General features: G+C 42.1%; 1 protein-coding gene and 2 long non-coding RNA genes across 18 annotated transcripts in view; 2 read left to right on the forward strand and 1 right to left on the reverse strand.

Moving 5' to 3' along the window:
- The window catches only part of HDX (highly divergent homeobox), a 46144-nt gene extending 39080 nt beyond the window's left edge, over positions 1-7064 (forward strand). For all 16 annotated transcript variants that reach the window (XR_010475698.1, XM_065077898.1, XM_065077893.1 and 13 more), the window contains one exon: positions 267-7064. Coding sequence is in view for 15 of the 16 variants with exons in the window: in XM_065077898.1 (XP_064933970.1) it covers positions 267-392 (126 nt within the window). In the remaining variant the exon portion in view is untranslated. The remainder of the gene's footprint in view (positions 1-266) is intronic.
- Positions 4526-23831, reverse strand: LOC110355993 (uncharacterized). The gene is made up of 5 exons (XR_010475701.1): positions 22350-23831; positions 13356-13583; positions 9704-9807; positions 8359-8470; positions 4526-4755 (listed from the first exon to the last, which is right to left on the reverse strand). It is a non-coding gene; the product is annotated as an uncharacterized LOC110355993 (long non-coding RNA).
- Positions 14009-21534, forward strand: LOC135580718 (uncharacterized). Its single transcript, XR_010475704.1, has 2 exons — positions 14009-14145; positions 21447-21534. It is a non-coding gene; the product is annotated as an uncharacterized LOC135580718 (long non-coding RNA).
- Positions 23832-23925: the final 94 nt, after the last annotated feature.

Here is a 23925-nt window from a genome sequence, read left to right on the forward strand (position 1 = left end):
TGGTTTCATCCAGTTTAGAGGGGGAAATTTGTTTTGAGCTGTTTCTAAAGTAACTTAAGTAACTTCTGGAATTGTTGTTATAAGGTATGTCATCTTGGACAATGTTTTTCCTTTCAGTATATATCAGTACTGACTTGGGGTTTTTTTGCCCATCCAATACTAACACTGAAAAGCTCAACAAAGTTTTTTCACTACATGTTTAACAGACGTTTAATGCTGACATAAAATACATATTAATATTGTGTTGTAATATTTTTTACTCACAGGCACTGCTCTCAGACTTACCTCCTGAACTAGAAGAAATGGATTTCAATCACGCGTCCCCAGAGCCTGATGATACCTCATTCAGCTTGTCGTCTTTATCAGAGAAAAATGCCTCAGACAGTTTGTGATTTATTTTTTTTTTAATTGACAAAGAGGAAACCCCACGTAACGTGTAGGTTTCGAGAGAATGACGTTTCGCTATCCGGTGTTCTTCAGTCCAAACAAGCAAGCCCAAGGTGGAGCAGCCCTTGCTGAAGGGTGGCTGTAGTTAGTGCGCCGCGGCTGCACTCTGCAGTGTCATGAGATTCCGAATGTTGTTCTGGGTAAATGAAAGAACTGTGTGAGTTGGGCCTTGATTAGGATAACTTCTGACTTTCCAGAATAACTTGCTCTGTGGCAAAGTCTTTTTGAGCAGGGATCCAAGAATGGGAAAAATGTGTCCCATGAAACAGACAGGTCATTCTCTTTCAGAGTCGTTTGCTCACCAGTCCTGTTTATTATTTTTTTTTACTCAGGTAGGTGGACTAAAAATTTGGGATCCAAATAGAATAATGGGCTTTTTATGAGTTGTGCTTGAACCCTTTTGAAAATCTGAAATTAAACTCAACTCTCTTTCATTATGTGACTACAGATTGTTGAATCTTCCATTTTCCGACTAAAATAGCTGAAAAAACTTTGAAAGGTTAACTGAAAAATTTGAGTTATCATCAATAAATTATTAATGTACAGAAACAGTTATAAGTGTTATAACAAATTAGATGCATATGGGAAACCTGATAGCTGCAGAATGCAACTTTCTGGTGTTCTCACAGTATCAATGGCATTAGATGTTTACACTACTATTTTAGGGGTTTATGAATGTAGTTACAGTTTTTATTTGTCAAATCTAAATGCTAAAGTTCTGTTCATGGTTTTCAGTATTGGTTATATGTTTCTTCACAAACTTTGCTCCATTTTATCAAGACACTGTCATAAAGCCAGAGCTGTTGTTGTGTTCTGAAAGGTATTGGAGTGTTTGGAATTGAGCTTTGAGATCTCCATGTGACCTGTTTCTGAAGAAGCTCCGTCTGATGAAGTTTTTGGCATCTGCCAGGTTACAGGAGCCATTTCCACACTGAGCTCAATTGCAGGCAGGGGATGAAATGAATTTCTTCTTTCCCAGCTGTCATTGGCATTGACCCCTTTTACTCATCTGATTAAATGGATGTGCAGACGCAGATCAGTTGAGTAGGGCATGTAGGTGCATGCCCATATTATTGATGCTTTATAACTTCTAATCCGAGTATTCCTCTGCAAGCATTTTTGAAGCAGATACCTTCACAGTCTGGTGAAAAGCCTGAACTTTCGATTTTATGCCAAATAATTATTTACTCTGGTGAATACTTACTCATGTAGTACAGTAAGTAATCCACGTGATTTCAGTGGGAAGCCCAAGGTGTAGCTCAGAACATCCAGAATGTTTCTTTAATACTGGGATTAACTCACAATTTTAGGTTTTTCTCAGTCTGGTCTGTTCATCCCTAATCACTTGTCCACCTTTTATTTTAGAATCAGTAGTGAGCTCTGTTTCAGGGTTTTTTCCGTCTCTGTGTTGTCCTTGGGCATGGGGAACTTTAAATAACATGGTTACCTGCCAACTGCATAACGGAGAGCAGCAGTTTTTAAAAAAGAAAACAAAACCGTTTCACAGTTCTGGCTGCTCTACAATTCCGTTAATTCCCAAAAGACCTCTTACCATCTCTTCCACAGAGCAACCCCACAAAAGCAAACTGTTGGGCCTGTATTTGAGCTTAGGCGTTAAAACTCGGAGTAGAATCCCAAGAGAGAGGGCAGACGCTGTGTGTAAGCAGGAGGTAAGTGGCAGGTTACTCATCCTTTCACTGCCAGGTTTGTGAGCAAAGATCACAGTACTATCCCTCAAATGTGAGATAGGGCTCAACTGTAATTCTGCTCCCCCTGAAAACATCATTTACAAAGGCTTTTCTCTACTGGGTTAACAATGCTTTCTGTTTCGCTCTCTCTAGATAGGAAATTTGTGCCACTGACAATGAAACCTCTTGTTTCCTCGAAGCTTTTCTGAAATTAAAAAAATATAGTACTGTGATTTGCCACTGTTTGGACCCTGTTTGCCACTCTTTGGGTCCTATTTTCCTGCTGCTTTCACTTAAATTCCCATGACAGAAGGCAGGATACTCTTCATGAGAGTTCTTGATTTTTATGGTCAACTGAGTTATCTACCCTTATACAGAAAAACTTTCATTGATGATTCATATTTTGCTATGTCTTGCTTCTGTTTTATATGCCGAACAAATTGAAGGCATTAGTTTTGAATGAACTACTACCAAGTTGAAGCAATTCTGGAGATCCCTTTTCTCAAGGAGGCTGGGTCCCTCTTTAGGATGTGCAGCTGAAGCTCCAGCTGTAGCCAGCACCCTCCTCATCCCCGGGGACATGGTGTCCTTTGGTCCTTTTCTCTTGTAGGTGACAAGACAGAACAGCAAAGTGGTCGTGCTTTCATACCCTGAAACACTTGACAATATTACAGGATATTCAGGAAGAGTATAAATTACATAACGAAGGCCTGTATAGAATAATTCTGTATAACTGGTCCGTGTTTTATTTGTTAGTATATATTAGTATATATTTCCTGCCATGTGTAAAACAAAAAGCTTAATGCTATATTACCATTGCTGGTTATTGAAATCGTTGCAGCAGCAGTGGCTGAAAAGCCACACACTTGCTCGTGAGGTCATGTAACACAACACTTAACCATCCTTGAGAGGCAGGAAAATACATATCCAAGTGTCGCACTTCAGACTAGCACATCCTTTGTCACTTAGGGCTTGGTTGTTTCTGTCCCTGCCAGGGCAGCATAATGTGCTCATCAGCTTTGCAGGTGACATCCCAGTCCCGCTCACTTGGGTCCCATCAGCTGGACCTTGGAACAATAGGAGAGAACTTGGCACGTTCAGAACAATAGGGGAGAACTTGGCAGATTCCTTTCCAGCTTCATCCTGGTAATTTGCGAGCACTGTACTGCCGGGCATCGCGTTCTGACCCGCAGGCACCAGGATGCTCATTTCCAGATGAAATTCTGAGAGTTCTTCAGATGAAGGAACCTGCTGGGGGTGGCTCTCTGGGCCCGGGGCATTAGGATTTGATTTATGGTCACTTCCTCTGTTTGTAGGATACTAACGAAAGCCCACATTAAGTGCTAATTCATCATTTGCATAGATTTTCCATGACAGAGCTAAATTGTGTTATGATGACAGAAACAAGCTATTTCGGTCGTTTGGCTCTGTAGTTCAAATAACCGCTTCAGCGGAAGTGCCACATATTGATATTTTTATCATTTTTCTGCGATGGCCCTCACTTGCTCTGTCCGTGGAAGATGGTTTCCCTGGTGTTGTTTATTCCTAATGCATCTGTCAGAACGTGGATGATGACTTGTGTCTTTCTGAGGAAACCAGAGTGGGAAAAGGTAGTTTGGAGGAGACACTTTAAACGCAAGACAGGGCGCTGGCTCTCCTGGGGGAGCAATGAAAGGCTTTGATGGCAGCGAGCTCTCCCATGGCTACGAAAGCCTTTTCCTGGAGCTGTGACACTTTTTGTTTCCCTGCAGATGATGCTTCTGTCAAGTCTAATAGGAGTGAGTAATGGTAAATATTCTAATAGGTGCATTTTTGGCAGATTTAGAAGTACACGAACAGAGGTACCATACAACTGTCAGTTTTCTTGAGCGCTTGGTTTGTGAAGCAGCATTGCACTTTAATCTTTCCAAGTATTTCTTTTTCGCTAAGGCAATAACAAGTCTGAACACAACAAGCAGATCCTGGGTTTTGCAGTCCTGTGGGTGCAAAAAGGAATGTACTGGGTGTATCTTTGTCTTCGGTTGGGAAGCAGCTTATTGAGTCCGTATCTGCTGCTGTGGGTGTACAGCTGAAACGACAGGAGAAACCAACAGTATCATGAAAACCTTTCTTGTGGAAACGGAAGTGACTGGTTCCAATCGGTCAGCTGTCCGATTTGGGATCTCTGCTGCGCTCCCGTAGGCATGACGGTTCCAAGCAGCCCGTGAGCAGCACTGACCTGTCCTGGGGTACAGACTGTTGGGCTCAGGATACAGACAGAATAAGGAAAGACAATAATAGGCGTAAATGGAATAGCACAGAATAACTGAAACACAAAGAATTTGTAGCTTGTAATGTTACAAGCAAATGCTTGATTTCCTACCTCCAGTCCCACTGCCCAGCTCCTTCATGTTGGCCAAATGGGAAATAAGCAGCAGTACTACAAAATAGGGGTTTTTCCGTGGCAGAATAGGGTTTTCTTCTGACTACAGAGTATTTATTTGTCTCGGAAAGGCAGCAGCTGACGTTTTTGGTCAAAAGACGACAGACACAAACGGGGCAGAACCTTGGGCTTGTGGTGGTTGTTGTTTTTAAACGAATGAACAATCCTCTTCTGTAACAGAGATGCTTCAGAATGTTCCTGTACGGAAAATGGTTTCAGGTCAGCGCTTTGGTTCTGGTGACCATTTTACTGTATTACTGAACTAAGGAAAGAATTATTTTAAATTCTGTGTTACATTTTACACACACTACCTCTGAAACATGACACCACCTTTAAAACTACACGGAAAATGTGAACTTAAAACATTTTTTTAATGTTTTCTAGGCAATAAATTATTTGCAACACACATCCTTTAATTTTGTGCTTGTTTTTTAGCTGAGTGTGAGACATTCACTTGGATTTTTGTTTTAGTACCATACATATTTGTCTTAAACACTGTCTATGGACAAGGACATAATAAAGATGTGATATTGGGGAGAAAAGCTTAGTAATGGTAGTAAATATTTCTGTTAAAGCTGAAGGATGCTGGAGTAAATGGTCAGCTGTGCGATTTTTGGTACAGGTACTGTGAGGAAGGGTTGTTATCCTTTCTTCTGGTACTAAATGATTGTTGGAACATAATACATCGTAAACTAATTTATCAGAGAGTCAGATAATGAGTCTCATCAATGTAATGAGAAGAAATAGTATTTATCATTTCCTGAGCTATTGCAGTTCAGAAATAGGTCCTTATAGTTTTATTTCAGCTTTTTTTTTTTGCATAGCAATATGTAGAAAGACCTCGTAGGAGCAGTTGTGATTTAAATGAAAAGGAATCGGCAGCAAGGTAAGGTTTCATGGAAATGCAGACCGGGCTTTGGAGGGAAGGTTCGTCTGAGCAGGGTCCCTGTAATTTCCCCCTCACTTCTCGCTCTGAAATGCGCAGGAAGGGACGGGGACACGGGGGCGTCTCCCTTGAGTAGCAGAAATGAAGATCCTGGGGTTTTAGTCAAGAAAATGACAATAAAAAATGTCAGCGCCTTGGGAGACAAGAGCTGCTGCTTTGGCTTCAAATGGTGTGAAATACGGTTCAAAGATCTGGCAAATCTGCTGGATTGCATTGGGGAAAAATTGTGTTCTCCAAGGGAAATTAGCCTTTTTATGATTATTTCTAGAATTACTGAGCGTATATGACTACGTGAATGCATATTTATAATGTGCACAGATACACTGAACTTGATCATCAGATTAGCATCTAAAAGGTATTTTCACTTAAAATATTAATGTAATTCTTCTAAAATATATTTTATTGGCTCTCAGTTTTATGTCTTACTATATATTGATTATATAGTTTTCAAATTTAGTCAAATGCATTCATACAAATACTGTTTTTAGTTTAACTCCTTGCAAAACTAGTAACTTTTAGGCTTGGAAATTTAATAAAATGCCCATAATGAGGGGATTTCTAACTGACCTTGGCAAATATACTGCTGTATTTATGAAGAGAAATGAATCTTCTGCTATGATAATTTCTGCTTTAGTTTCACTAAAATTATCAGTTTGGGGTTTTTTAAAAAAAAAAAAAAGAAGAAGTTGTGGAAGTTTAAATGTTATTGTATCACTTGGATGTTTTCCTTAGCCTGCAAAACGTAATTCATTAGCTTAAAACCTGTATCATTTCTGGACCAATTCATTAAGCTCTTTAACCTGAGTGTATTACTGAGTTTCTCTGTGAAAATCAGGATTTAAATTACATTTCTATTATTTGTGTCAGTATGTGTAGCAAAGAAACTGCTATAAATCTTAACCTGAAGTACCTCCACTATGGTCCAGGATTATGATCTTGGCTTATTTGAAAGATGAATGCCTAGTGAAATATTCCATATGTTTGTATTGATTCTTTTTTCTGTATATATAAGGATATTTATAACCTTGTATTAACAGAGTCACCATGAGAAATGCTTATTTCCTTCTTTAGAAGCCTGCTCAGCTATTTTTCTATAAAATGTTGGTCTTCGCCTTAATTTTTTTTGGTGAAAAGTCGTGCCATAGATATTTTAACTTATCTGCAGATAGTTTACAGAATTTGCGTTGACTTGGCTTTAGTTAATTAATTTTTCCTCAAATTGTTCAAAATCGTTTTCTCTTCCAAATGCGTCTCAAGGTTGGTTTGCTTTCCTAATTTTTTTTTGTTCAGTTTTGGAAGATACCTTCGTATGCATGCTTTGCTAGATCAGGTTTTTCCTCTGTAGTCTATTGTTTCTAGTTTAGAAAAACCTTTAACTGAAGGAAAAAAATGAAGTAATGCTTGTACAAATGTATCTAGAATGGCCCAAACGGTCAGAGTAAAGGGCTATTTAGCGTTGGTAAATTTGTCTACTAGACTCAAGGATATTTTTCTACGTCTGTCAAGTTTGGGACTATGGAGAAATGAAATAAAGGTTAACTAACTCCTTTTCCTATACAAAGTTCTCCGTTTCTGGATTTATTATTGTCTTGTAAAATTTCAGTCCTGGTCAAAGTGTCAATAATTGGGTTACTGTCCGAGCCGGCGCCTTCACCTTCTGCGTCCCCGGGTCAGCACGTTTCACTCTATCGCCACGATCGGGATCTCCAGCAAACGCAAATAAAATCATTTTCCAGGTAGAACTTAGAGATGGTTTGTATTTCCGCACAGGTTAAACGGGTGTGGGACGGTCCTTGTGCTGGGCCGCAGAGCCATTTGCCACCCAGCACATGGACTTAACAAGAAGAAAATATTGAATTTTAACCAACCTGCGGTTCTCAGCAGCCCACAGAGTTTTCTGTGTTTATAAAAATGGAAATAGGGACAAAACATCCTAGCTGAATTTTGCAGCAAACCTGTAAGAGAGACCCTGTACTGAGTGCAGCTGGCCCTTGTTCGGAGATTTTGTTGGTTTGGGCCATGTGGGAGAGACACAGCGCTGGGGCCATCGGGGACCTTTGGGGGAACACAGATGCTGTGAGAGATCAACTGTTCATTGCGAGGAGTCTAGGAATGTCCTAAACTGGTTTGTTACGAGTTTACAGAGAGGCTTTTCAGAGTTTTCTCTAACTTGTAGCCTTCTGTCCTTGGAAGTACTTCTAAAGTGTTCTCCCTTTCCCAAACATGAATTTATGTCTAATGAAAACAATCAACATACAACAATAACAGCTTAGACTAATTCAGGTGAACTGTCAATGCCTAAGTGTTCCCTGTTGGGTTTTTCTGGTTATTTTAAAGATAAATGTGTGCCCTCAGTTCCTGTTAATCACAATACTCTTTCTGAGAACTTACTACCTTGAAAATCTCCAGAGCTAAATCCTGTTGCCTCTGGCCTCAGCCGACAATCCACACCATTGGTTTGACACACTCATTGAAATCTGGCGAAAATCATTAGTGCTGATTGCGATTTGCTTTTTGAGCACATGTAGGTGGTGAAAATAAAACCAGAGCTGTCCTAAGAGCCCACAGCACGGTACCACAACTACGGGAAAGACTTTAACATGATTTCAAGAGCAGGACCAGCCAGAAAATCACTGTAAGGAATCCCAGGTGAAGCAGCGTTGGTGGGCGGGTGCTGCCCTACCAGGCTAGGCCTGAGACCAGCCGTGTGTCCAGGACAGGTTCCCTGGAACAAGGATAGATAAACGAGGTTTAGCCTAATTCTGACTTCAGTCAAGGCTGGTTTTGTTTGCAGGCGCTGCCAGCTGGCACTGTGGCCGCGTCTCCATGGATCGTGCAGACACACCTGCGCTCACCTGGCTCTTCAGCTGCAGAGATTGATAAATAACAAAATCCTCAGTGTTCTGAAGTCAACTGAATTCTCGCCAAACTTGGAGCTGAGGCCACATCCAATTTCTGCAACGGTGGCTGCACACGAGGAGGTAGGGGACAAAAAAAAAAAAAAAAAAAGAGAAGTAGGAAACAGACAAATAAATATGCAAATAAATAAATATGAACATTTAGTGACAAATTTATAGGTGACACTGAACTTGGGTGTTTTGAAGAACGAGCAGGGACGGTGACTGGAGCTGTATTGCCATCTGGTGGTGAAGAACCCCAGTAAAGGGGGAAAAATGCCTTAAACTGACTCCACGCTTCATGTTTGAAAATAAGCAACTATTTACATTTAAATGAAAAATCTAATATTTAAATTAAAGAATCTGGCACTTAGAAATCAGGACACAGATCAGACTGAAAGTGCAGCCTTAATTCTGCCCTTTGAGTTATGAAAATTCCACTAATGTGCATAGAAAGGAATAAAACTAGAAAGGTTTGACGTGGAGTTCTCTGTGCTTAACGACGCTTTCAGATTTGACTTTGGTTTTAACAAAATCATCTGCAGAAGTTGAACCAGAGCATTCAAGTAACCAGATCAGTTGTAAAGTTGGGTTTTGGTGTTTTGTTTTGTTTTGTTGTTTTGTTAGTTCAGCTCTGGGCAGAAGTCATGACTAAATATCTGGTATTTCTGCCAAGCTAATGAAGAACATGCAAGTACATTTCAGGAACACAGAATTTCCTGGATTTGTTCAAACCTAAAGGAAACTTTTTGCAGAAATTCAAGTGGAGCACCCAGGGACCTGCAGCCCGATGTGGAGCCTCCCAGCCCTTTTGCTTTCTTCCCTTTCTGAACATCATGTTTCTGCAAGAAATGCCTGTAAAAGAAATGATGTCAAAAAGAAGATAAAATATTGTCTGAAGTCATCTGAGGAGTCCTGCTGTGGTGTATGAAGGTCTGAAAAATTCCATAATTGTTGGCTTCAGCCAGAAGGAGGTTTTTTCACCAGGAAAGAGGGGGTTTTCTGGTTATTCACTTGCAGTTGTCTGTGTTATTTCACTAGGGAAGAAAGGAGGAGGAAAGGGGAGGCTCTGTCTTCCTGCCAGGGAGATTTGAAAAATAACAGGCTTTATCTATTATTTTAGCTGGGGTTTTGGTCATTTTTCACTGGAAATATGGAATAATCTTGGACTGTGTAAAATTTTTCAGTGAAAGAAAGCTCATTTGACATTATTTTAAAAAGAAAAATTCTCAGTAACTCCAGTCTCCCAACAGCCTCCTCCTCTTTCCTGTTTAATGCAAATTTTCAACTGATGGTCTGTTACCTTCTCCTTCAGCAGGATTTTGGGTACCGGCCTCACGCTGTGGCAATGGTGAGGGGAAGCACTGACACTTGCTTGAGTCAGCACTGCCGTTTGGTCTGGAAGGCCTGAAAAACAAGAGCTCACTGTTATTACTTGGGCAGGAGCCCAACTGCATCATCTGCCCGCTCCGAGGGGAACCAGCGCGCAGGGGGATGGAGGGGCCGGGCAAAAAGCCGCGTCTCCAGCAGCAGCATCGCCTGTTTGCTGGAGGGATGCACCAGATTCCATCTGTCACGTCCACGCAAATCAAAAACCAGGTGAACTTTCTCTCTGGCTCTGCTAGTTCCTTGTTTCTCCCATATCAATTAATTACTCAGAAAACTGTGCGACACGCTATACGCACCACGCAGAGAGTGTGTGCTTGCTATTTACTGGGTGTCGCTGTGTTTCCATGCTGTCCCCACAGCAGCCGGGCTTTGCCATCCTCAGCACCCCTCCCCAGTTGCATTAATAGATGTTTTCCAGCTCTAAGGCAGAGAGCGATCCATGGGCAGAGCCATCCTGCACCCTGCAAAACCGCAAACAAAAATCCTGCAGCAGGGACGCGTGGTCAGGTCGCTACTTGTGCCAGGGCTGAGCCGCTCCGCGGGTCAGGGACGTGTCCGGGGGGACGCCCTCCCAAAACAGCTGCTTAATTTCAAATCAGAGGATGTTTTCTCCTTAAGCTAAGTTTGCTTTTGAATAAAGCCCTATTTAAGAACTTTCTTATCAGTTTGAGGCTTATGCATCGGAGCAGTCTAGATGGGAGCGGGTGGTGGGAAGGCTCATGTGGACTTGTCTCGTTTTCCCAGGTGACATTTGGTTCAGGAAGCCAAGGCCACAGCTGTGTCACAGGTGCTTCTTTCCCCTTGTTACTGTACAAGCAATGCTGGTGTGAGGTCGAGAGCAAGGCCAGCGGGTAAAAGGGGAGTGAAGGCTAAAAGCAAAGAGAATATAGATCGAATGAGGGAAAGAAAGGCAGCACAGAACAAAGTATGAAAGGAGGTGAGAGGAGGTGGAGATCAAGGGTGGTGGTAAAGAACAAAAACCCCATGGAAGCTCTTGGAACAGAGGGGAATTGAAAGTGAATTAAAAAAAGACAATGAGCACAAACACCCTCATCACAGATGAACAGAGCCTATAGTGGGAGAGTCACAACTGCACCAGGAGGCCACACCTGGGGACAGCCGAGCCCTTGACATGGTACCCGAGAGCAGAAATGCACCGTCCTGTGCTGCGCACAGCAGCTGCGGCACCGCGCCCCACGGCTGTGCCCCACGGGACGGCAGGGAAACCTGCCTGCGTTCAGTATTCTGTTAATGCTTCCACTCTGTAATACTTGCAACACCATTGCAACCAAAATCCCTCAGACCTTATTTCCAATAATAGGAAGTGAATGGCTCACTGTGATCTGAACTATAAACAGATTTCACGAATTCTGCCAGAAATTTAATATTGAATTATTTCTTTATGCCCACATGTCTTTCCTGGTTTTCTTAATTCTGCCAAATATTTAGCTCAGCAATCTCTTCTCTCAGCAACCCACACTCCTAGCTACATAATCCCATTTTTGGACCATTTTCTCAAATTTTGGCATTTTCCCAGAGCTGGCCAAACAAGCAAAACTGATCTGAGAGAACTAAAACAAATGAACGTGTTCAGCTCTCGTTTGTGTTATTCGCGGCTCAGTCTGGGCTGCCAGGCGGCAGGATTTGGGTCTCACCAAGTCAGCCTGGGTGAGCTCCGTGCCCTGGCTGGCACAGGCGCTTGGCACAGGGTGGGCTTCTTAATTTTAATGCTTTCTGAGTTTCATTTCTTTAAAATATTAATTTATCTAAAATTTCTTCTCAGAAACCCCTGAGCACTTGCTTAGAAAAGTCACTTATTGCTGCCATTGCTGCTATGAGCTCAACCGACACCTGCTATGATCTGTTTCTTCATCAAGAAACAGGATGAACACACATGACAATTTTCAGAGTATGTGCTGCTTATTGTCTGACACATTGAAAAAACAGTGATAAAATAAGCCTGGCTCAACAATCAGCTAATAAACCCCCCTGATTTCATGCAAACATTCACAATGAAGTGTCTTATCGCCTTTGTATGTTATGTTTCGATTTTTTTCCGGTCTTTGAATCAACTTTCAGCTGAAGAAGCCATTTAAGATAATGGATATTAAATCATTTGCTGTAGCCGCTGGCTTGGGCGTCCTGCCATAGTGGGGAGGTGACAGAGCTGTTCCCTGATGAGGTCCCAGCCTGGGGACAGGGATGGGGACAGGGACAGCCGGCATCGCCGACTGCTCGCTGCTCCCATGCTGCAGCGATGTGTTGATTCACTCTGTAATTGATTTGGGCAACACAAGGCATTTGGTTTCCAAGATACCACATCCTTCAGATATTTAAAAAATCAGAACCCTGGCAGTATATTATATTTGAATGTCGATGGATGATGTGTGTGTGTATTTATATACACACACTCATAGGTCTCTGTGTGAATTGAAAAGGGATAGATGAGCAGGGAAGCGTGGGTGGCCCCTGGTTGAGTCACCACACACTCCATGTCTCAGCGTGGCCTCGGTGGCTCTGCTGCCCTGGGCTTTGCACCACAGGTCTAATTAACACCCTGACCACGCCAAGTTATTAAAGAACAACTTCTGATTTTTCTTAAAAAAATTAAAAGGCAGTGACCAGATTCCAGCTCAGCAAGGTACATGTTTGTTGCTGGTTTTGCGGTTCCTCACCGTCCCCTCCCGACCCCACGTTACTGAGCGGCTGCCACGTGCTACATGGGGATCGCTGCCTTTGGCTTCCTAAATAAAGGAAATGTCTCAAGAAAAGAGAGGAAATTACCATGATCTCCGTCTGGCATTCCAGAAAAAAAAAAGACGTTTAAATATTGGTTGGTTTGGTTGAATATGATGAGACCCCAGAGCTGCACATACATCTTTGTGAGCTGTTTTTGTAGAGGAAGAGGGAAAGCTCTAAAGCAGGCAGGAGGGGAGGGGACACGCTGGCAGGCAGATGGGGACACATGGGTCACCTCATCTTGGCCTGGCCCTGCAGGTGTGAGGGGACGTGCTCGGAGAGGCAGAGCTCCCAAACTCCCTGCTCCAGGCGGCTGGAGCAAGAGCACTGTTCAGTTAAATCCTGAGCTCTGGCATGAGCCACACTGCAGCAATGCAGTTTCGCCTTGTCTTGAGGCCAAGACAAGGTGTAAATATGTTAAGAACGGAGATAAAACAAAGGTTTGCGACCACCATGATTTGGATTTGACTTTTAAAAGCAGTATAATAATTATAAGCAAAAATTCAAATACAATCCATTAGAAAATCTCCTGCTCAAGAATTCTAAAGGCTTTTTTTACCTTCATTTATTAATAATGTTGGTTTACAGATTATATTCCATATGCTCAAAATTTTACACTGATGAGTATTTTTCTAAAGGTGTTTCTTATTTCAAGGACAGAGATACTGAACTGGTTCAGCTCATGCCCTGAAAGAATGCGACTCACTCCAGCATTTTCTAGCCAAGATCTGACTTGATAACTTTACTTTTTTTTTTTTTTTGGTGACTCCTTCAACTGATTAGTCATCTAAAATATAACCAAAGGCTTATAAATGTGTATTTCTTACTTGTAATAAAAGGAAGGATTGTATCCCTAAGGGTGTCTTGCAAGGACCATCCAGCGCTGGCGGAGTAGATGCTGTGCCGCACGGGTGGGAAGCAAAGCTGAGCATCTCCAGCTCACTCTCTGGCTGACATTGACCTTCCTCGGCTGCTGAGAGGTTTCTGCACGTGCTGCACCAGGATTACGATAACCCACGTGTACTAATGGAGCTCCCCGAGGAGTCTCAATCTCTCTGGAAATCCGAAGGACAAAGCAAAAAGGTTTTTGCAGCTCTAAGAAAGGGCTGCCAGCTGAAAGACGGACAGTCTGGAGGCAAAACAGCCGCTTCTGTAGAACTCGATGTGCTTAATCATTTTCAATAGAACTGAGAAGAAATTAAAACACAAATTGAGAAGCGCTGCACTCTAATGGAGAGAAAACAGAAGGAAGGAAGATGTTTTTAGATAGAGGGTGGGATGAGAATAGAAACAAAGAAGGGCTGAGAGCTGCACTAGGGCTGATCAACCTCCTTGTCACTTGGGGGGTTAAGGACCCTGGGAAAAGCTCAAACCACAATTTCCTACCCAGAAACATTTTGAGGTAGGAGGGACTGAGGTCCTTGGGGTGTGTGTCAATAGAAAATAACTCAGTCCATGTGAATATTTCAATATGCTGAAAAGACAAAGCATTAGCCGTTGTTTTGGCAGGTGCTTTTCAAAAGGAACCACCAGCCTGTGCAGATGAATCGCCCACGTTGGAGCTGCGCTTGGGCGAGGAGCCGCCTGGTCACATTCAGCAGCCAAGGTGCTTTGTAGGTAAGCTCTCTTTTTTCCAACTTTTTTTCCAATAATGAAATGTAGGTGTCACTTTGACATGCCGACAGCATTAAAAAAGCACCCCCGGAGCCTCAAAACAACTTGAGGAGAAGCCAGAACTGCGGGGTTGAAGTTAAACAAACAAGCAGACAAACCAGGAACGACAATTTTCATTTCCCCTGAGCTTTCCGCAGATCTATCAGTGTGACATGAGGGGAGTCAGAATGAAATACTGAGCACTCAATCCGACGTTTTATGGAGGAAAAATCTTTCAGGAAGAAAATATTTGAGGGAAAGTATTTGAGGAAAAATATTCTCCTGTATAGGAAAATGATACAACATGTTTACCCCATTGAAATCTCACCTAACTTGATAATGGGACCTGGGCACTACAAGGGGCTGGGCTCACGTAAGCATCAACCTTGCTCAAAAAAAATAACATTTCTTACTATTAAATGGGTCCACAGTTTTATACGTAGCTGTTAATATGGACAGAATCAGCTCTGAGTAAAACATTTTCCATATACTAAGCTAAATAAGCAACATTAATAGCTGGATGTAAAATATCTGTAAAACCATAAAATACTTTATAACTGTCTAATAAAAACACATTAAGCAACGGGGACTTTGTCATAACACAAGAAATATGTTACTTCTGTTGCTGCAAGCTTAATAATTATGCTGAATCACCCATTGTTTGGTGATTCAAAATGTGGAAGGGTGTTTTGATTTAAATTTTTAAGAGTTCTCAGAGTTCATGTTCTTTAGAAAACCATGGCTGGAAGGCAGTTGTGGTGCTCTAAAACACACAATTTAGCACTAAATGTAAAGTTGCGGAGCTGCTCACCCAGCCACGTGCTGGCTAAAGCCCTCGTGGCTGAGCTCAGTGACTATTTTAGCTTTCGTTTAACTTCCTTCTTTGAGTCAATTTGAACTTCAGCCCATTATCATCTGCCTCTGTTTATGTGCATTTATAGTTACTTTAAAATTTTTAAATTAATATTTCAATGTGAATAATTTAAAGTGTTTTAATTCTGACTATCTTTTTCAATGGTTCCTATAATTACAAGGTACGTCATTCATTTTAGGTTTAAATATGCTTCCTTCCCACACAAACCCTACATTATTTCTTTTTTTCTTTCTATTGCTGTTAACATATTTTAAAAGTGAGTCTTATTATTCTTTCATATTAAGAAATCAGATCTTCCTCTTTTTTTAAGAGTCTTACTTTTTGCTGTCCTTCCCAAGATGGTACTAGATTGTGTTGGCTGCAGGAAAAACTATCAAGGGCTCCTCCTCCTCCTTTTATTAGATAAAGGTTGATGCTCAGAATTACAAGATTCTTTAAAAAAAACAGCACTGCATAAAAGTAGGGCTTTATGTTCCCAGCTATAAGATACACTCATGGCTCTAAACTCTTGGGTATTCAGCATCTGTCCGTGTACATGATGGGGTCGGGATCAGCTGAGCTACAGTTGTAGCTCAAAAGAGGGAAGATGCAAAACCAGCCCTAGAGCGTGGTCCAGGGGTCCAGCACAGTCTTGGACAGAGGGATTATTGGGGTAAAAAAATCATTTCACACTGCTCAAGCAGGAGCAAGTCTGTTTATGAAGTTCTCCAGGCTTTAAAAAGAAACAGCACAGCCAGGTCATTGCTGTAGAATTTCATTTTGATGCATCCTTTGCCTTTTCCCCTTCCTGGGTGACAGCAGCATTTCAGCAGGAGGATCCAGACCTGGCTCCTTGCTGCCGTCATCTTCGAAATCTTCTATGGCAGCTATAGGGCTCAGTTCTGATATTTCTAAAGTCGGTGAAACCCCACTAACCGGTGAAATGTCGTAAACTTCTACCAGGCTGGAGCTGAGCTTTCGTAACTTCATTAGGGTTTTCAAGGTACCCCCTCCCAGCATTATTTTTGCTGTTAACAGAAGATGATTTGTTTACTCTATAATGGTCTGGTTTGCTGGTTTGCTTCTTGCCAGGTGGCCAAGAAGGCCAACGGTATCCTGTCCTGTATCAAAAATAGCGTGGTCAGCAGGACAAGGGAAGTGATCCTTCCCCTGTACTCTGCATTGGGGAGGCCACACCTGGAGTATTGTGTTCAGTTCTGGGCCCCTCAGTTCAGGAAAGACATTGAAGTGCTGGAGCGGGTCCAGAGAAGAGCAACACGACTGGTGAAGGGACTTGAACATAAGACCTATGAGGAGAGGCTGAGGGAGCTGGGGTTGTTTAGTCTAGAGAAGAGGAGGCTTAGAGGTGAGCTCATCACTCTCTAGAACTACCTGAAGGGAAGTTATAGCCAGGTGGGGATTGGTCTCTTCTCCCAGGCAGTTAGCAACAGGACAAGGGGGCATGGGCTTAAACTCTGCCAGGGGAAATTTAGGCTGGATATTAGAAAGAAATTCTTTACAGAGAGAGTGGTCAGGCATTGGAATGGCTGCCCAGGGAGGTGCTGGACTCACCGTCCCTAGAGGTTTTTAAACTGAGATTGGACATGGCACTTAGTGCCATGATCTAGTAAACGGACTGGAGTTGGACCAAGGGTTGGACTCAATGATCTCTGAGGTCTTTTCCAACCCAGTCGATTCTGTGATTCTGTAACAGCCATTCTTTAAAAGTCTGACCTCATTCTATTAGATGCTTCCTCCGTTGAGTGCTCCCATTTCTCACTGAAGCCAATACACAACATTTACTAAAAAAACTCCTCCCACTAAAGGTGGTGAGAATCTGCCTCTCAGATGACTGGACTGTATTTTCTCCTTATCAGTAAGAAGTCTGTTCATCTGTCATTTTTTACTGCTTTCATCTGTTCTGCCATGGCTACTGATCGATGCCTGTGACAGCTCATCATTAAAAGGAGAAGCAGCTCTTTCAAAGTAGCTTGTTGAAAACTCATAATCACTCGTCCTCGTAGATTTACAGCAAATGAGAAAATTGTACAAAGAAGTGGAAACAGTCACAAGTAGTGTCCTTTCTTAACTTAGCATTCGGCTGCCCCATGAGCGCTGGCTTGTATTAAAGCAGTAGAAAAAACAAGATAACAAAGTGACTGAAAAGCATTTTGTGGCATTTCCCGGTATAAAAGATACGGTTTAAAGATAAATTGCCATTGTAATCACTGCTTCAGATTTGTCCAGGGAAAGTACAATGTGACTGGGAGAAATAGTTCTGCCTTTGCTGGTGCTGTGGTATTGAACGGTCAAGACTGAGCTTGGCGGAGGAGTTAATTAGAAAGATAAGTAACGAGCAGTTCGGAGTTACAGTACATAGAGATGCTGTATTCAATACAGGTGTATTAACGTGACGCAGAGGGACAGTTCAGAGACAAAACTGCATCCTTCCTTAATCTTTTAAACAAAGCAGAATGTGACTGTAAAGGCTTCTCAGCCCGACACTCAGCCTAGCACAAAGTTTCAAATAAGTTCTAGCTACTTACCTGCTCATTTGCATGTAATACTGTTATTTGTCTAATTGTTTCTATTCTCGTATGTTTGGTAGGTAAAAATGCAGTAAAGCCATTAGGCAGGAAAAGAAAAGTAGTTGAGATGATTATTCTGTTATCAGTCATGACTAAGATGAAGAGAGATACACTAGCAAGACATTGTTCCTAAAATAGGTCTCTTGCAAACAAGAAATGTCAGTCAAATGAGGTTTAAATTAAATTCCTGATAGCAATTACTTACAGAATGATCATGCTCCCATTGAAATTATTATGAATATTTTCACCATTTTTAATGAAAAAAAGAAGTTGGGCTTTGGTTAGTGCTTCTGACATGTATTTCAGAACGTCCTCAGCTTTCACCATGTGCTTATATCCTGCTGAACTCAAAGTCACACTGCCACAAAACGCACGCGTGGCTGAATGGTGGCTTTAAGCAAGACTCTTTGCACAGGACAGTACGAAAATGAGTTTGGCTGAGAAACGGGCACTCACAGGCAGTATTGAATGGCCACAGACAAGTGACCTCACTGGGAGGAGAAATGATGAAGTGCAGAAATGTGATGTGCATTCCAAATAAAGAACTGATGAGTCAAGTCGTGCCCCAATTGGAACAGAAGCAAAGTCAAGATGGCTTGAAAATAACCTTGCTCATAGTGGAGAAGAGACAGCAATCAATCCGAGTTGTGGTGAACCCCAGAAGGCAGAACAGCGGTGCGTTGGGCAGGCAGGCTGATTTCTCTTCCTCCTGAGCAGGGATTCTTTAAGTACGACTGCTGCAGCAATTATCTGAAGACCTAAACTAGTATCACTGAAGTGGTATTCAGCAGCCAACTCGCTATTCCCAGTAATGTACCTATTAGTCATGCAGTCAAGTCCTTTCATTCCACAATAAGGAGTAAACAATTTCTAAATATATTAGTTCAAATCAGTACCTTTATGCTGCAAGACACAAACAGCTACCACTGAATTATTTCTGACAGATACTAAGTCCCTATATAATTTTCCAGGCTGAGACATTTTTCTAAGCATGGTTCAGTAGGAATTTAATTATAATCTTCCAAAAATGGGAAGAGTTTTCACCTGAGACGATTAGGATACTGTTTTGAGGCATGATACGTGGGCTCCTAGCTAAAGTTAGGAACTGGCAACATCTTTGGCTCTGTATCATTTCAGAAGCAACACCCTCTACTGTCACAAAAACTTCTTTGAAGATTGAGATCACGATCATTTGGGATGCAATTGATTCCTTAAGTGTTCATTATTGTTGATACATTTGCATATTGGAACATCATGAAGGTTTATTCTGTTCTCTGAGGCAAAATTCACTGTGAATTTCAGTTGAAATTTTCAGGCTTGGTTTCAGTTTCAAGGATTAAACAGGTTTGAAGATAAATAGCAAAGCAAGTTTTGAAAAATACAGAAGTATGTGAGATTTGGATTTAAAAAAATAAATTAATAAACAATCCATTGTTTGTGGTAGATTTGCCATCTGTTGGTGTATGCACACTGCTGCAGTAACTTATTTCAGTATTTAATTACTTTTTCTAACCTGTATTGGGCCCACTTAGCCTTAGGAGTTTATATGAGAAATACAGTTGCTGAAGTTCTCTTTGGTAGTCTTTGGGAAAGAGCTGCATTACCAAAGAAATTCTTGTTGATGAGTACTTAGAATGAGGTTTGGTAAAGCTGGGCCTTTGGGTTTTTCATGGTAAGTCATCATGTAGAGGCTGGAGCACAGCTGCGGTGGCTTTTCTAAAAACTGTATGCAAAGCCTGAGTGTCCATCTCCACGGTGTTGCTCATGGATGTAAACCAAACTCCCTCCTTACTCGATCGCTGCTTGCGCACCCAGTCCTCACGGGAGGCCTATAGTTTATTTCAAGTCACTTGCCAAAGAACATCAATATCTAATGACTGCTCATTACTTTCCTTTCTCTATGTCATTTGTGCACATTATTGATAGTGATTTTATATTTACTTCCAAATCACTGCTGAAAATGTGTGCAGAGAAACCAGAATATCCCCACCCTTCATTTACAAGTGACTAAACAGCCCAGGAATCTTCAGCCTGGGAAGCAGAGCAGAGCACGGTAGGATGTGGACGTGGGATATATGTGATGTGAAGAAGGCGATTAATCACTCTCCCTTACAATATAAGGCTTGCAAACATCAGATGAAACTAAGCAGTAGGCTCAGAATGAGATATTTTTACAAGAAGGTTTAGTTGTGGAACTTGTTTTAAGATGTTATGGTTGCTGAAAATTCAAACATTCAAGAAGGTTTGGGCAAATTGATGGAAGAAATATCCGTCGAGACCATTCTGTACAAGATATCACCTCTAGCTCAGGAAACCTGAACTGCTAGAGGCTGGAAACAAATTTTGGAGAAGTATCCTTAGCTATTGCATACCTTATTTGGATTTTCTGTCTGGTACCTGCTTTCTTGGTCAGGGCTGGAGACGGGATACTGGATCTTTAATTTGACTGGATGTAGCTTTTGGTTTGACCACACAACTTCTGAGATGTGTCAGTGGGTGGTTTGTTTCACTCAGTTTGAGGGGGAGGAGGAAACTAAACTGTAGAACATTTGAATTCAAAATGCATTTTGAAATTTAGGAAAACTAGAAAGTTTGAAATGAAAAAAAATGAAGGTGAGCATCAAAAAATCTAGTGCCTATCAGAGGTTTTCATTCCCTATGTAATGCATATGATCAGCAGAGATAAATGAATTGTATTTCCATATGGCTGAGATCTTTGTTTAGCTCATTTTGGGCAAATGTGGCAAAATTTGCTGGTACATTTGTCCTGTGGTCTTAAAATAGCCTGAGAGAAGAGTGTTGCTTTGAAGGCGAGAGTGAAATAGCAAGTACCAAGTATCTTTCTTAAGGTGTTAATCTAGGACCATCATATCAAATTGGCTTCCTTTTTTATCCATAAGTGAGCTTTTAAAAACTTGCTACAAGAGGATGAAATACGTAGATGGAAAAATACAAACATGAAGTCAAAGTGGGGGTTCACTAAGGGCCTCTTCACTTGTGCTTTATACGCTCAGAAGAACCATAGCTGAGTACAAAAGTGATTCCTCACGTTTCTTCACATAACTGATTTCTCTTGCCCTTGTAGGGTGGGCCAAAGCACACAATAAACTGTTTAACAACATCACACTGTTTATATTATATTTTACATCACATTTCTGTAAATACAAACAAACTTCGCTCTATTTGCATTTTTTAAATATCAGTATCTACAGGATGGGATATGGACTCTAATGTTTCTATTTTGTATTCAAACTAACTCAGTATTGACTAGAGTTTTTGCCACAGTAAACTTAATGCAAATACAGACCAGTTCCTCCTCTGGAACAATTCTGGCACAGACACAGGCACACAACTATACATTTTTGATGCATCAGGACAGTTCTTTTTCCTCGTCTGGGAAGGAGTCATGCTAACAGAAGTGTGCTTTGTACCCACGTAAATTCATCCACACAATAGGAAAGAGTTGTACTGCTCGAGCTGCGCAAGTGTTGTTAAATCGCGCCGTACAAAAGATTAAAGGTGAAATTATGGTGAACTGGAATAAACCTGCCCTGAAAAATCAACTGTATCCCCCCCAAACTACCTTCACAATAAATACCAGAGTTAACAGTCTGCCTCAAACATAATCTACAAAAGCTAAATTTGTACCCGTTCTCTTTCAGGGGCTTTTCTATTGTCGTAAAACAGAATAAAACCTTCAGTCTTGGCTTGGGCAGTTTCCTCAAACTTTGCTTTTTGTGTAGTTTCCTTTCTGAGATCTCACTGAACCAGATACTGTTCACGTATCCCCTGATTCACGCTGGTTTTTCTGCTTTGCTTTCCAGGGTGGAGCTGCACTGTCCTGGCTGTGGGGAGCACGGTTCGGATTCCGGTATCATTAACTAGGGGGAGGATGATGACATTCTTATTTTTCCTTTCTTGAAAAACGTTCTGGGTGAATGAACACAAAGTTTGCAGGATTCTTCTGAAGAAATCTTGGTTTGGGACAAAGTTGATAGTTGGAGTCTGTGTTACTGACACCGAACAAGCTGCAGATCCTGTTTATTATTATTATTCCTTCCCTATTAGGCTCAGTAAAAGACCATTCTCAGCAACTTTGCCATGTCATTGAATTAATGTTAAAGTGAATAAATATTCAGAAACTGGTTACTTTGAAACTTTTATCTAATAAAAGCACCTGACCGAGGAAAAATTGGTTATAATGTCACACTGATGATACGACCTGGTGAGGAACATAATGGGCAGAACCTGCTGAACAAACTAAGGTAGGGGAATATAAAAAATATTCAGCTGAAAGCTGTGCACCAAATGAGATCCGATATTCTCATCTGAAAACTGCACACCAAATGAGATCTGACACAAAAAATATCTAAATATTCAAATATTCATTTGAAACCAAAGACAAAAGGCCTTGGTCTTCCTAAATTAATGACTTGCTATTATATTGTTGAAGTTTCATTTCTCTATAAAAGAGTATTTGAGAGTAGAATCTTGCTAAGTTTTAAATTTCAGTGACCTATTGTTGCCTTTTAGTTGAATACCTTTTGCTTTTTTGGCTGTGAGACCTAAAGAAATTCTGAATTTACTTTTTCTTATTCATTCTTTATTATATCTACACATATCCTAATTTCCCTTTTTATAGTCTTTGACATGAATAACAATCCTAACTTGATTATTGCTTTTCTCTGAACTCCGGGCACGCAGAAAACTGGTTTGCAATCTCTTACCGTTTGAGGCAATGGGAAAAGTCAGATGCAGGGAAATGCCATCTGCAACACCAGTTGTCGACACAAGTTCTTGCTGAGCACTCAAGCACATTCAAAAAGTCACTTCTCACTTGATTTCCTTTATATGTAAATTGAGATCTGCCTCATGGCGCTGCTCAAGCACATACATATTTCATCTCACAGAAAAGATTTGGCCACTGGGCTCACTGTGGACGTTCGCCAGTTACATGAACAGAGCCGCGGGTGAAGCAAAGACCCATGCAGCTGAGCCTTGACCCTTCATCTTCCCTCAGTTACTTGCTCTAAAAGCTCCATGTTTGCAAAAATAATGTTTACAAGTGACCTAGCCGAAACAGCTCTATATTTAGAGCATAAATTCTCTCTTAAGTACTGGTTACTTTGGTCCTATTAATACATTTTCTTGCATAATTTTTTATTTTCTGAAGGATGAACATTCCTGGTGCACACTCTCCTTTTCAGGTCAAAACGTTTGTCTTCCATGGTTGAGTTGCAGGGTTTTAAGGCCAGGTTTGCGATGGTGAAGCTGAGGCGCCCGTTGGCGGGTGCTGCAACGACACATTCACAATGGGCAACTCTTCAGCAGGGAACAGCTGGCTTGGTGAAACAGGTCATTCCCATTTAATCAAGGGCTACAGCCACACAGCATCTTACAGTACACACTTGTATGATGAATGACTTGTAGCCTTAAAAAGCTGTATTTCTGATAGCATCATCTAGTGTTTCCCATCTCCTACGATCACACACTGATGGAGAAATATTATTTTTTCATCCATGTTGTTTTTCCTGCCCTCTCAGGTTTGGAATACTGTAGTGTTTCTCTCTGAACACATGCTTGGAAACAAAGGCATCCACCCCCGGTGTCAGTAACCAGGGTGAAGCAGCAGCTCCGCTCCCTCCACGCTTTTCACCTCACCAAGAACCCAGGGGGATCCAGGCTGTGGCTTTCCCCTTCCCAGCCTGTGTTTCATCTCCTGCCACCACTGAATTTGGAAAAACTAAACTCTTTGGTTTTCTCCCCGGCTCTGTCCCTTCACTGGGAAGGAGAAGCTCTCTCCTCAGGGCCGGGCTGCCCGGGTTCCGCCATCCCTGGAGGGAGCTCGGCAGGGGAATTCCGGGCACTTCTCTGTGGGACAGCGATCCCTCAGCTGGGAGGCACCGCACTGACGTAACACGATGGCTCTTTTTGCCCTCTTTCGCTTGGTTTTAAGCGCCCCCGCGCCGCTCTCCGAGCCCCTCCCTCAGTGTCCCCTCAGGCGGAACACCCCACTGGCCCCGGCAGCTTCGCGCCGCTCCCCCTCACGGCTCCTCACCGCCGGCCTTCAGGCAGGGGGCAGCGCCCGGTAACCACAGCCTTCTCCGTGCCGCAGACCGGCGTGTGTCCCCCTCCGCCACCCCTGTCCCCTCAGCGCGGCCGAGGGACCGTTAACGGCTCTGTGCGTCACCGCGCGTCACCGCCCCCCCCGCCATGCAGGGGATTCTCCGGCCCGCCCTGACGTCATCCCCATGCCGCGCAGGCCCCGCCCCCGCCGGCCGCCATGTTGGGGGGTGTGCGCGG

This window comes from Columba livia, chromosome 12, assembly GCF_036013475.1.
Source record: "Columba livia isolate bColLiv1 breed racing homer chromosome 12, bColLiv1.pat.W.v2, whole genome shotgun sequence".
Lineage (NCBI taxonomy): Eukaryota > Metazoa > Chordata > Aves > Columbiformes > Columbidae > Columba > Columba livia.